This window comes from Ahaetulla prasina, chromosome 15 (genome assembly GCF_028640845.1).
Source record: "Ahaetulla prasina isolate Xishuangbanna chromosome 15, ASM2864084v1, whole genome shotgun sequence".
Lineage (NCBI taxonomy): Eukaryota > Metazoa > Chordata > Lepidosauria > Squamata > Colubridae > Ahaetulla > Ahaetulla prasina.
The window spans coordinates 18744786-18756391 of NC_080553.1; the positions used below are offsets into that span (position 1 = coordinate 18744786).

General features: G+C 53.6%; 1 protein-coding gene across 9 annotated transcripts in view; it reads left to right on the plus strand.

Annotated features, from left to right (window-relative positions):
- The first annotated feature begins 57 nt into the window (after positions 1 to 57).
- KIAA1671 (KIAA1671 ortholog) overlaps positions 58 to 11606 on the plus strand; it is a 29327-nt gene continuing 17778 nt past the window's right edge. For 6 of the 9 annotated variants that reach the window (XR_009152191.1, XM_058158229.1, XM_058158224.1 and 3 more), the window contains exons 1-4: positions 58 to 216; positions 8725 to 8855; positions 9161 to 10688; positions 11410 to 11503. Coding sequence is in view for 8 of the 9 variants with exons in the window: in XM_058158229.1 (XP_058014212.1) it covers positions 9199 to 10688; positions 11410 to 11503 (1584 nt within the window). In the remaining variant the exon portion in view is untranslated. Of the gene's footprint in view, positions 217 to 3716; positions 4037 to 4093; positions 4249 to 4890; positions 5090 to 8724; positions 8856 to 9160; positions 10689 to 11409; positions 11504 to 11606 lie in introns of those variants that run through there. The other 3 variants (XM_058158226.1, XM_058158225.1, XM_058158228.1) reach the window with 3 other exon arrangements.

Below are 11606 nucleotides of genomic sequence, written 5' to 3' on the forward strand. Positions count from 1 at the left end.
TCGAAGCTCCGCCCCGCGAGACGTGGCCCCGCCCTCTCGGGCGACGTGGGGTCGCCATGGCGACGGAGGTGCTTCCCTCGCGCCAGGCTTCGGGCCGACGAGCAGTTTAGGCTGCGCGGGCTCCGCCCTCTCGGGCGGCTGAGGCCACGCCCCCCGCAGAGAAGTCGGCTGCGCCGCGGAGAGGAGGGCGAGCGGGTAAGCTGATGCCCGACCCAGGTGAGGACTGCGGCCCGGCGTGCTGGGGGGCTCTGTGGGGGGGGGGCGAGAAGAGGGGCGCGGTGTGTGTGGGGGAGGGGAGCGAGGCGTGCTTGGTTATCCCCGTCTGCAGGACCCCTCCCCACCTGTGACCCCCTCCAGCCCCGCCCCCCGGGACGAACGGAGGCCCCGGGGGGGGTCTCCGACCCCCCCCGAGCCTGGCAGGTGCTGGCTGGGGAGCATGGGCGTTGTTGTCCCCGCAGTCGGGGCCCCGTGTTGCTCTGCCGCTCCTGGGGGAAGCGCCTCCCCCCTCCCCATCCCTCCTGGTGGGGCGTCTCTGAGGAGGGGGTCCCGCCGCCCCCCCCCGGACCGCCCCCCCTGGCTTCCTTGCCCAGGCAGGTAGGAGGCGCTTCTGTCCGGGCTGGGGTCTTGTGGAGGAGTGGGGGGCTTTCCTCCGGGGTCTCCGAAAGGCCCAGGGAGCCTAACCCCCCCTTCCCCCGCCCAGGTGTTGGGGCTCCGGCGTCCTATCCGGGTGAGGCTCCCCCCAGGTGGGACCAAAGGAAGCCGAGTGGGCGCAGGGAGTGCCTTGTTCTGGGCAGGCAGGTGATTCCCCTTTGTCCTTCCAGGATTTCCCACCCCACCCCACATTTGCCAAATGGGATTCTCGTTGGCTCTCTTTTGAGACCAGGCAGGATCTGCTGGATCTTGGGCCCAGAGGAGCTGGCCTGTCCCCGGGCCACATGTTTTTTTTTCTTTTTAAGTTTTTTTTATTTTATAAACAAACAAACATTTAAAACATCAATCATTCCTTCCATGTGACATCTCTGTATTTTCTTCCTGGCTCTATCTTTTGTTGTTTTATTCTTTCTTCAATCTATTGCCATTTTTCCACAAATACACTATTACCATTTTCTTACAAAATTATCCACTGTTCATCCATACCTTTCTTCTAACCAGTGATAGAATTTATCCCATATCTTAAAATATTCTGAATCCTCTCTTTCTTTAATCATCAAAAAATCACTTCTGCACATTTCTGCTCTGGGATTCTACCAGAGAAAATCAGTAAAGAAAATATTCATTTGATTATACATATAATAACAGCAGCAAGAATTGTTTTTGCGCAAAATTGGAAAGCGGAGAAAATACCCCTGGAAGGAGAAATTTTTAGAAAATTTTTAGACTGTGCGGGCCCACATTTCTGGTGGCTCCAGTCTGGTGCAGCAAGAGAAGGTTTTGCTGGGGGCTGAAGGCGCTCAAGTCGATGGCCTTTGATTTGCAAGTGAAAGATTTCATTTGGGTTCCCCCAGTGGCTTCTCCCCTGTTCTCTTCAGTTTTCGCCACCAACCACATTGGCAACTGGGAGAACACCTGTCCATAAATGGTGCCATAAATTGAGCCGGAGTAATTTATTCTGAGAGGACGGGCAACCTCTGAATATTGGGTTGTATTTTCAGCATTCAAAGGATTAGCTAAAGTCCTCAGCAGATGGCAGGACTCAAGGTAACCAGACCGTGTTACATCCGAGTCTAATTCTTTCAGACATAATTTTCCACTGTGTGTCTTGGAGAATGAAAATCGGTTCTTGGTGGCTTCTCCCCTAGGCCTTTCAAATGTCTCAGGTCTGCTGAAAATTGCCTGTGGAATACAATAATTGAAGTGGAAATGCCATTCCGGGATTGCAGCGTATGACTGCTGGATGGGTCATAAATCTTTTTTTTCCTCAGTGCCAATTATAAGAAGGTCTCATGGCAAGAAAAAAACAAACAAACAACCTAATCCAGAAAGTCTTTCTGCTCCAAGGAATTGCGCTGCAGTTGGAAATGTGTGCCTAGGAGTTCTTCTCATGTGATGTGTGCAAACTGAGAGGTGTGCCCACATAATAATAGTTATGAATAGAGTTTCTTAAGTAGCTTTAAACAATGCGTGTTTACAAAGGCGATGATGAAAATGCCTTTCTTTGGAAGCTGGCCAGAGGAACCAAGCTTGGCCACCTTCCTAAAGTTGTCAGGTTCTTCAGGATTGTGGAGGATGGGAGGAAGGGGAGACTCCAATGGAGCCCTACTGCTTCCAGGCTCTCCTTTGGCATCCCAGGAAAAAAAAGGAACAGGCCAGTCAGAGTCAGGTGGTCTGCAATCCCAAGTTGTGGGAGACTGTATTAATAAGAGGTTTATTGGATGGAAAAACAGTAATATTACTGAAATCACACTGAGCAGCAGGTGGTTGAAAACAGGCTCAAAAAACCCATATGTGGTCAGGCTAAAGTGGAAAAAAAGGGTAATTTAAGTTGTCTTGGGTTTGCTGGAAACGGTTTTTATTTTTCTGCAACTCTTGTGAGTATATTTTTGTAGTGTGTTTCAGGAAGAGAACTCCTGGCATTCTTTTCGACTATGACAGGAAATAGAGCAGCTAATCGGAAAAAATCTGTACGCTGGGTTTTTCTGGCAAATGATTAATGCTTCTCTAAAAAGAACGTGTGAACAACTTAAATACCCGTTCGTATGGTTATCCCGGAATATATCGATTAAAGCAATGGTTACTAGGTTTTCCAAGGCTGTTGGCTTGTTCTGATGGAAGACTTCTGACACATGATCCCACATCCTGGGATGCAGGAAGAGCAAAGCTCCCCAGGGCCTTCTTCGGATGGCTTTTGTTGCCCATCCATGCAAGTCTCCCAGCCATGCCCATTGCCTAATTGTCTTAAATTTTAGCCCCGTCTTCCTGCCCAGCACCATGAGCCTGGACGGTGCTGCATAAGTGGTGACTTACTCATCGGAGAAGGAGTTTATTCGCCCATTCAGCCATGTGGACGGAGCTCTGAAGGAATGCGGAGGCTAGTCCGACCAGTTCGACCAGTGAGTGAGTTTAGCGTCATCCAGGCAGAGACCGTCTCCTCAGCAGTGAGCTCTGTGTATCTTCTCAGATGGCGGTTGAAGCTGTTCTAAGACAAACATGGTTTTGATTTGGGCTTAGACAACAGCCAGCCAGATAGCCTTGTGGATCCTGGAGCAGGCGCCGTGTTTGGCAAAACAAAAGTGAAATGGTAATGCTGGAGATTAAGGTTTGCTAGAAGCCTGTTCTGTCTTAGAGAATCGTTAAAAGGGAAAGAAAGAGGGGAAGAGACAAGGGAGAACAAAGCACTCTTGTGTTGACCCAAGCAGCAGCTTCTGTTGATCTGGAAGGGGAGGGTTCCTAAGCGCTGGGGCTAACCAGGTTGTGCCTACTTTATTTAATATGAATCAGTGAAGGCAAACATTACAGTACTTAAACGGGAAATTGCCGTTCCTGTCCTGTTCCTGAATGTTCATAGAATATTAAAAGAATACTTGCGAAGTGCAGCTCAGGGCAAGGCTTGGAGACCGTAGCTGGGTGAACTTGGCTGCTCTTCCCTCCTGAGCTTTGGGGCTTCAAAGGCAGCTCCCCTGCTTCCTTCTGAACCTGCCTTTTCATGGAAATGCCAACTCCAGAATAGCGGGGTGTGTGTGTGTGTGTGTGTGTAAGTTCCACCTAAGTTAATTGAAGTTAATAGGTGTGGCAACAGTTCTGCGGAGGGGAGGTGTGGAAAACCAGTGCTGCTTTTAAGGAAATACGTTCCTTTTTATGCAGACAGCTGGGAGGGATCAGGTTTCTCAGCTTCGGGGACTGGAATCGGGAGAAAAGTGGAGCAGAAGGCGAGACCCATGAAGCTGCTTCCATAGTCCATCTTGTAGGGTTGGGGGGGGGCTGCCTGGGGGAGTTGGCTTCCCCTGCCATATAACGGGGCTGGTGCCAGCTTCCGAAGGCCCTGAGGAGAACCAGCTCCAGGCAGAATCTCAGGCCAAAGGTCGGCACAGCACGCCAGGTGAGGTGCGGTAGAACAGGTCTGGGCAGGCCGCTGCCAGTCCTTTGCCGGGGTGGCACTGCTTGCCGTCTCCATTGGCGCATGTCCTGTGGGTACAGTTGCTAATAAAGAGAACGCAGCCCCGGCCCAGGGTCTGTCTTGGCCGCAAGAGAGGCAGGCCCAGCGCTGGGGTACCTGGCCCAGAAGGTGGCTGGCTGGCTGGCTGCTTGCAGGTAAGGCTGAGGGAGGGAGTGGTCTGCCCTTAGCTTGACCTGCGGGCCAAGGTCCCCCTCAGGTGTATCCGTGGTGCAGAAGGGCCGATTCTCCTGCACAGATCCCTTTGGAGAGTGCCTGGGAGCCAGGCAACTGCAGGTGGAAGTGAACCTGGTCTCCTTGGAAATAATCAAGGCTTCATGTTTTGGGTGAAATAAATCAGAACCTGTGATCATATATGGTGGATTTTGAGGGCAGTAAAAGGATTGTAAGACCAGTTGCTCCTTTAGCAACTCTGATAACTGGCTGGGGGGAGGGAGGGAGGCCCTGCCCTTGCTGGGAAGGGGCTGTGCCTGTTCCTTGGTCAGGCAGGCAGGCTGACGTGTTTGACTTGAACACCTTTGCTGAGTTGCAGCCCTCCCTGGTGGGCACCAGGTTGGGGAAGGCGAGCCTCTAGTTTTGCCCTGGAGAGAACGCCTGGCTTTCCTAGCTGTGGGCCTCCCGGCATACGGGGCTCTCCCGCTCGGTTGCAGCCGCCTGCAGCTCGCCCGGTTCTCCCATGTGCCGGGTGCCAGGAATTGTGGGCTGTCTGCAAGAGCTCTTTGTTCGGCTACCCCAGAGATGCCGCCAGTCCTGTGCCAGCTTGCCTTCCCCTCCCTGCCCGTCACTCCGCGTTGGAACAAACAGCCTGGGAAACGGCTGGTGCGGAGAGTCTCTGGGGCAGCCTGCTTGAAAGACCCAGCGCCCCTCCTCTGCACCGACTTCCGTCTCTGAAACCGAAGGGCCCATTCCTGGGCCCCATGGGCTGCCAGCTGCATTCTCGCTGGACATGAGGCCCCATCGCTAGGTTGCTTTAGAGGGGTGCGTACCAGAAATATGAGAGGGGATTGCATTGCAAAGCATAGCAGTGCCTGGCCTTGTCCCCTGGGGCTGCCTGCATGTGTGTTAATGGCTTGTTGGTAAGGTCGAAGATGATCAGTTCTGCCTGGGGGGGGGGGATCTCTGGTGGGTGGGGGCTCTGCCAGGGATGCCCCTGCCTCGAAGTCAGCTCTTGCAGAAGGACTGAAAGAAAGAAGACTCCTGGCCTGACCCAGAGGCAGGTCTCTCTTATCCAGGGGCTGCCCTTTGGCTCCATGGAATTGGCATGGGTGGATAAGATGCATTCACCTCTTTGTTGTCCTTTTGCTGTGCTGCTGCAGCTTTGTCACAAGGCTTTTTCCAGCTCCGTTTATGTGTTGGCATCCAGAGCTTCCCTATGGGGCTGGGTTGCTTGAGAATCCGAGGTGGGTCTGAGACTGGTGCAAGGAAGGAGCTGCTGGGCCTGGCCTTCAACAGGGTTTGCTCCAGTGCAGAGAGACTTCCTGGGCTCCTTTTGGGGAAGGGGCTCTTAGCCCCTGGGGAGGCTAGAAGACCAGCTCCTGGGCGAATGTCATTCGGCTGCATTGGGGCCATGAGCCATGACTGGCAGATATTCGGGAGACCTTGGCCTTTGTTTCCTGATGCGATGCCCTCTGCTCCTGCTCAGCGCCTTGGACCGGAGGCGCCTCCTGCCGAGGCCATTGTGTCCTTGCAGAGCGCAGCCAGGGTTTTCTTCCCAGCTAGCTTTGGGCCAGGGTCTGGCCGAGGAAGACTGGGGCGGAGGGGGAAGGCAGGAAAGAGCCACCTTTGGTTGCTGCCAGAGGAAACGGCCCTATGAGCGGAGAGGGCCAGAGGCATCCCGGCTGGATGGTGAGGCTTGAAGAGATCTTGGGAAGCAAGCAGGTGGTCTTGGGATCTGGGGATTTGGAGATCACTCAGTACAGGCACAAGCCGCTCACTGCCAGGTGCGCAGACAGAGGTGCACAGGGAAGGAGCCTTTGGCTGTAGGGGCGCCCTGTGGCATGATGGGTCAGCAGCCTTCTGGCCTCGGAGGACCACCTGCAAGGTGGAATGAGGAAGTCCAGCAGGTGAGTCAGCCTTGCTGTGCACCATGGGCTTGTTTCCTGCTGTCCCAAGAGCCTTGCCTGCAGGTTGGCTCTCTTTAACTTGCCCCGATTCTCCCTCTGATCATGTGAGGAGGGCAGAGGTGGTGAAATTGGAGGCGGCTGCAGGACGTGGGGGGCTTTTGCCATGGCTGCACGAGGGCAGACATCCGGAAGAACCCCTGCAGTCACATCCATTCAACCTGGGCAGCCTCCCGCCCCTGTTTTTTCACTCTCTGGATTCAGATGGGTTTTTTTGTGCTGAAGGGAAAAGGCAGGCCCCAGTTCCCTCTGGACAGCTCCTGGAGAGAAGGGTATTGGGGGGGGGTCCATGACAGTCCCTTGTCTCTTCTCTCTCCCTCCCCCCAATATTTTAGAATAGAATAGAATTTATTGGCCAAATGTGATTGGGCACACAAGGAATTTGTTTTGGTGCATATGCTCTCAGTGTACATAAAAGAAAAAGAAAAAAAATACCTTCATCAAGGTACAACATTTACAACACAAATGATGGTCATAGGGTACAATTTAACCCTTAATGATAACAACAAAAAGTTACAGTCATACAGTCATAAGTGGAAAGAGATTGGTGATGGGAACGATGAGAAGATTAATAGTAGTGCAGATTCAGTAAATAGTTTGACAGTGTTGAGGGAATTATTTGTTTAGCAGAGTGATGGCCTTCGGGAAAAAACTGTTCTTGTGTCTAGTTGTTCTGGTGTGCAGTGCTCTATAGCGTCGTTTTGAGGGTAGGAGTTGAAACAGTTTATGTCCAGGATGTGAGGGATCTGTAAATATTTTCACGGCCCTCTTCTTGATTTGTGCAGTATACAGGTCCTCAATGGAAGGCAGGTTGGTAGCAATTATTTTTTCTGCAGTTCTAATTATCCTCTGAAGTCTGTGTTTTTCTTGTTGGGTTGCAGAACCGAACCAGACAGTTATAGAGGTGCAAATGACAGACTCAATAATTCCTCTGTAGAACTGGATCAGCAGCTCCTTGGGCAGTTTGAGCTTACTGAGTTGGCGCAGAAAGAACATTCTTTGTTGTCCTTTTTTGATGATGTTTTTGATGTTAGCTGTCCATTTTAGATCTTGCGATATGATAGAACCTAGAAATTTGAAGGTTTCTACTGTTGATACTGTGTTGTCAAGTATTGTGAGAGGTGGAAGTATGGAAGGGTTTCTCCTAAAGTCTACCACCATTTCTACAGTTTTGAGTGTGTTCAGTTCCAGATTGTTTCGGTCGCACCACAAGGCTAGTCGTTCGACCTCACGTCTATATGCGGATTCGTCATTGTCTCGAATGAGACCAATCACTGTTGTGTCATCTGTGAACTTCAGTAGTTTAAAAGATGGATCATTGGAGATGCAGTCATTGGTATACAGAGAGAAGAGAAGTGGGGAGAGCACACAGCCTTGGGGGGCCCCTGTGCTAATTGTACAGGTATCTGATGTGATCCTGCTTAGCTTCACCTGCTGCTTCCTGTTTGTTAGGAAGCTTGTGATCCACTTACAAGTCTGTTCAGGTACTTGCTAGGTTATGGGAAGTTCTGCTTTTCTGCTTCTGAGCGGATGGCCTTTGGTTTCCCCTGCTGCTGGGTTTCAGCTGGCCTGATGGGGTAGGAGGGATTAAGGTCTGCCGGTTACTGTAAAGCCGCCTTAATTGCTGTGCCATAATTTCAGGGCCCAGGCCACAAGCCTGCCTGATTACAGAGACGTGTCTCCTTATAATACACTCCACGGCTTGTTTCCTGCCTAAGCCAGCAGACAACCTCTCGGCAGGGCCTTTCTGTCCCCAGGAGGCGAAGAGCAGCCTTCTGCCTCTGCCGACCTAGCCAGAGGGGGGCTTTTGCAGGGAACTCGGCCAGGTTGGTGCACCTGGGAGCATCCAGAAAGGTGCCTGCAAGCCCACCAAGCCCCCTTTCCAAGCAGATCAACCAGATCTGGGAACTGCGTTGAGTTGGTTGGGATTTAGGGATGTTTCAAGTGTTTGTGGTGAAAAAGAGATGCTGGCAGAAATGCTCAAGCAGAGCCACATCCGGGTCCTGTTCTTGGGAATTATCTGGGAAGTTGCTTGAAATATTTGACTGCATCCTCCACCCGCCCACCCCCAACCTGGCCTTGGGGGATCCCTCCTGGGAAAAGGTAGCTGCTTCCCTCAAGTCCCCCCCCCCCCAGGAACTGTTTGCATCCCAATCATCAGCTGCTTCCTTTGGAATGAAATGCTCCGCATGCAAATGTGGATTAGTTGCTTTTAATTGGATGCCGAGGGTTTCTTTTTTGTTTTTGTTTTAACCAAAGCCAATTAAATTCCCGGCTTGCCTGTCCTGTTCCCAAGGAGGCGAGGCTGTGCAAGCGGCTCTGACCCTCTCTTGCCTTGAGAGAGGGGGGCCGAGAGGAGGCCCCACAATGGTCAGAAAGGGAACCCCAGGACTTGGGGGTTGGGGTCCAGGTTATCAGTCCTGGGTAGGAGGCAAGAAGTGTCTTCCTCGGCCACTGAGTATCTTATCTTTTTCTTTTTCTTTTCATTCACAGCTGAATCCTCGAGGCTGTTTCTCTCCGGCCGTTGTTGTGGGTCCCTTGAGAAAATCCGCTTCAGAATGATCCTCCCCGGAGTCAGAGCCCTTCCCGAGTGGAATCCGTGTGAAACGGGCCAGGACACTCAGGTAGTGTGATAGGGCTTCTCAAGAACGGAACCGGATCGGTCTTGGGAGGCTAAAAACGCATCTGAGGGAGCGTGTTGTGATGGAGTGTGCGCACTTGCACACCTGCGTCTGTGTGCTGGGACTCAAGAGAAAGTCAGCAGAATGGGGGGGGGGGGGCTTTGGGGGAGAGCAGAGGTTCAGATCCTTTTTTGGGGGGGCTGAAAGCAATTGCTATGATTATTTGGAACTTTTCCCTGGGAATAGGGTAGCTAGAACCGCCGGCCTCTCAGCCTCGTATTGATGCCCGATATCTCCATTTCTCGTAGGGGGCTCCTTCTCACGGGACCCTTGCCATCCCCATTCCATGAGGCCCTTCAGAGCAATGGCCACACAAGTTGAACTCGGCTCTGCCCTGACCTCGCTGGGTGGCATAAGCGAACCAAGGACGGAGGCCGCCTTCCGGCACGCCTTTATCAGCTCGCTGTCTGATGCCAGCCGGAAGCCTGGGGAGGACTCCCGCGCTCTGGCCCCGCTCATCCCGGAGGACAGGGGAAATCCCATGGGTCCCACCGCCATGCCTTCCACTGCGTCCAGGCCACCTTGGACCCCCAAGCCCTTTTCCCGGGAGACATCTTCCGACACGTTTGCTACGGTGAAACCGCCCGTCACGGCACTCAAGCCCAGCAGCGCTACGCCAAAGCCCCACACCTTTGCCCAGGCCTTTGAAGACGCTGCCAAGGGGTCGCCTGGAAATGTCCCACCGCTGCTGGATCAGAAACCGATGGAGAACAAAAGCCGCATGGAGCCGGTTGCCCACCTGCCCTTCTATCCAAGCCCTCAGGCCAACACCGTCATCCTCTTTGAAAGCAGAAGGCCTGCAAAGGGGAGGGCTGAAGAGGGAGGGTCCAAGGCCCAGGAGGGGCAGCTGCTACGCTCCCAGTCAGAGAAGTGGCCCCGAAGGCAGCCCTCCCTCTCCACAGACCCCAGGCCGGTCTCTTGGGCCCCTCACTGGAAGGAGGCCTTTGCAGGGGAACCCAAGGGTCTGGCTAGCAGCGTTGAGACACAGCAGAGTCCAACTCTGGCCACTGAGACACACTCCCAGGCAGGAGGGAGACCTTCAGCCTCAGCTGGCTTTTGGGGATCCTGGCAGAAACAATTGCAACCACCTCCTCCCGAGGCTGCTTCCGGCCCAGGGCCCCCAAAATCAGGGCCGCTCCCCACGGATTTCACAGGCAGATTTGAAACCCAGGAGTCCTCCTGGCAGAAGAAGCCTTGCCTGGCTGAGAGCAGAGAGAAGAGCTTCCTCGCAGTTGGCGACAGGGCCCTGGAGGCCACGGGAGTGAGGGGTGCAGTGGCCGGCTTAAGCGGGGCTGCCCCATCTGGGCCCAGAGCAAAAAGTGCCAGCCAGCTGGCCGAGTCCCCCCAAAGCTGTTTGCCTTCTGCTCCCCCAGGCCAGACCGTCCCGCAAGACGAGGGGAAAAAGTGCACACAGGAGCTGGGAAGCCAGGGGAAGCCCAGTGTGGGGCAGCACAGCATTAACCAAGGCCATCCTTTGGGGGAGAGGGGAGAGATCGCTCCCCAGGAGGCTGGCGTAAGGAACGCCGACCCGCCCGACGCCTCGAACGGCAACCACAGAGGCTGCGCTAAAAAGACCACCCCACTCCTGGACCTGTCAGCAAAGCCTTGGGCTCCCACCGAGAGCGAGTCCCTCCGCGACAGCCCCGGGAAGGAGATCCGGATACTGAACATCCAGCAGAGGATTCAAGTGCTGACGGCGGAGAACGTGGGTTTCAAGGCAGGAGGCCCGCGCCGCTCCTTCCGCTCACGGCCTCTTTCCGCGGATTTGACAAAGATGTACGTGACCGGGGGGTGGGGTGGGCGGGGGGAGGAACAGCCGTGAAGCAGCCGCCCTGAAGCTGGTGCCTTCTGAATGGCTTGAATTTTGCCCCCACGATTCCCGTGCAGCTCGGGGGATTCTGGGAATGGAAATCCAGGCTATCTGGGCGGGATCAAGCTGGGAAAGAGATAACTGCGGCATTGCAGGAAAGCTTCCTTGGTGGGGCTTTGACGCTAATAAAGGCCCCGTGGAGGTAGAATCTGTAATGCGAGAACGAAGGAAGTTCAGTTTTAATTCTGAACTAACAGAAATGGAGGTCCAGGAAGGTTGAAGCTTCTGGGCAATTTTATCAGCTCTGTCTGGACCTCAACGATGAAAAGATGTTCCGGGGGATCTTGGACAAGCTTTGGATGTAGGATTGAACCCAGGGATGACTAGGTGGCTCAGTGGTTAAGACACTGAGCTTGTCGATCAGAAAGTTCGGTAATTCGAATCCCTAATTCAGGTCTAGATGACCTCCAAGGTCCCTTCCAACTTTGTTACTGATGCCCTATTGACATGTGGGCAGACCGATTCCGGGGCAGGCAGGGGGAAGGAACCCGTGGGGGGAGCCCAGTGCTAAGGTTTCGTAAGTGTGTGACAATTATAGTCAGCTGCAGAGGATGGAGGGAATTGCACAAAGTCTTGTGTTTCTCCTGTGTTTTTTCCTCCTTAATGGTGTGGAATCTTTGCAAACAGGTTTTCTGGCCCCATGACTGCAGGCGAGCTGAAGCCCAAGAGGCAGCCTGAGTGGGACAGGAAGCCTGCCAGTGAAATGCAAGAGGCTCCAGAGGTAAGGGGGGAAAACCCAAACTCCCATTTCTTCCCTCAAAGAGAAATCTAAATTGGACACGGCCTATGTAACCCTGTGGGAAATGGGCCCTTTAAGCAGGGCA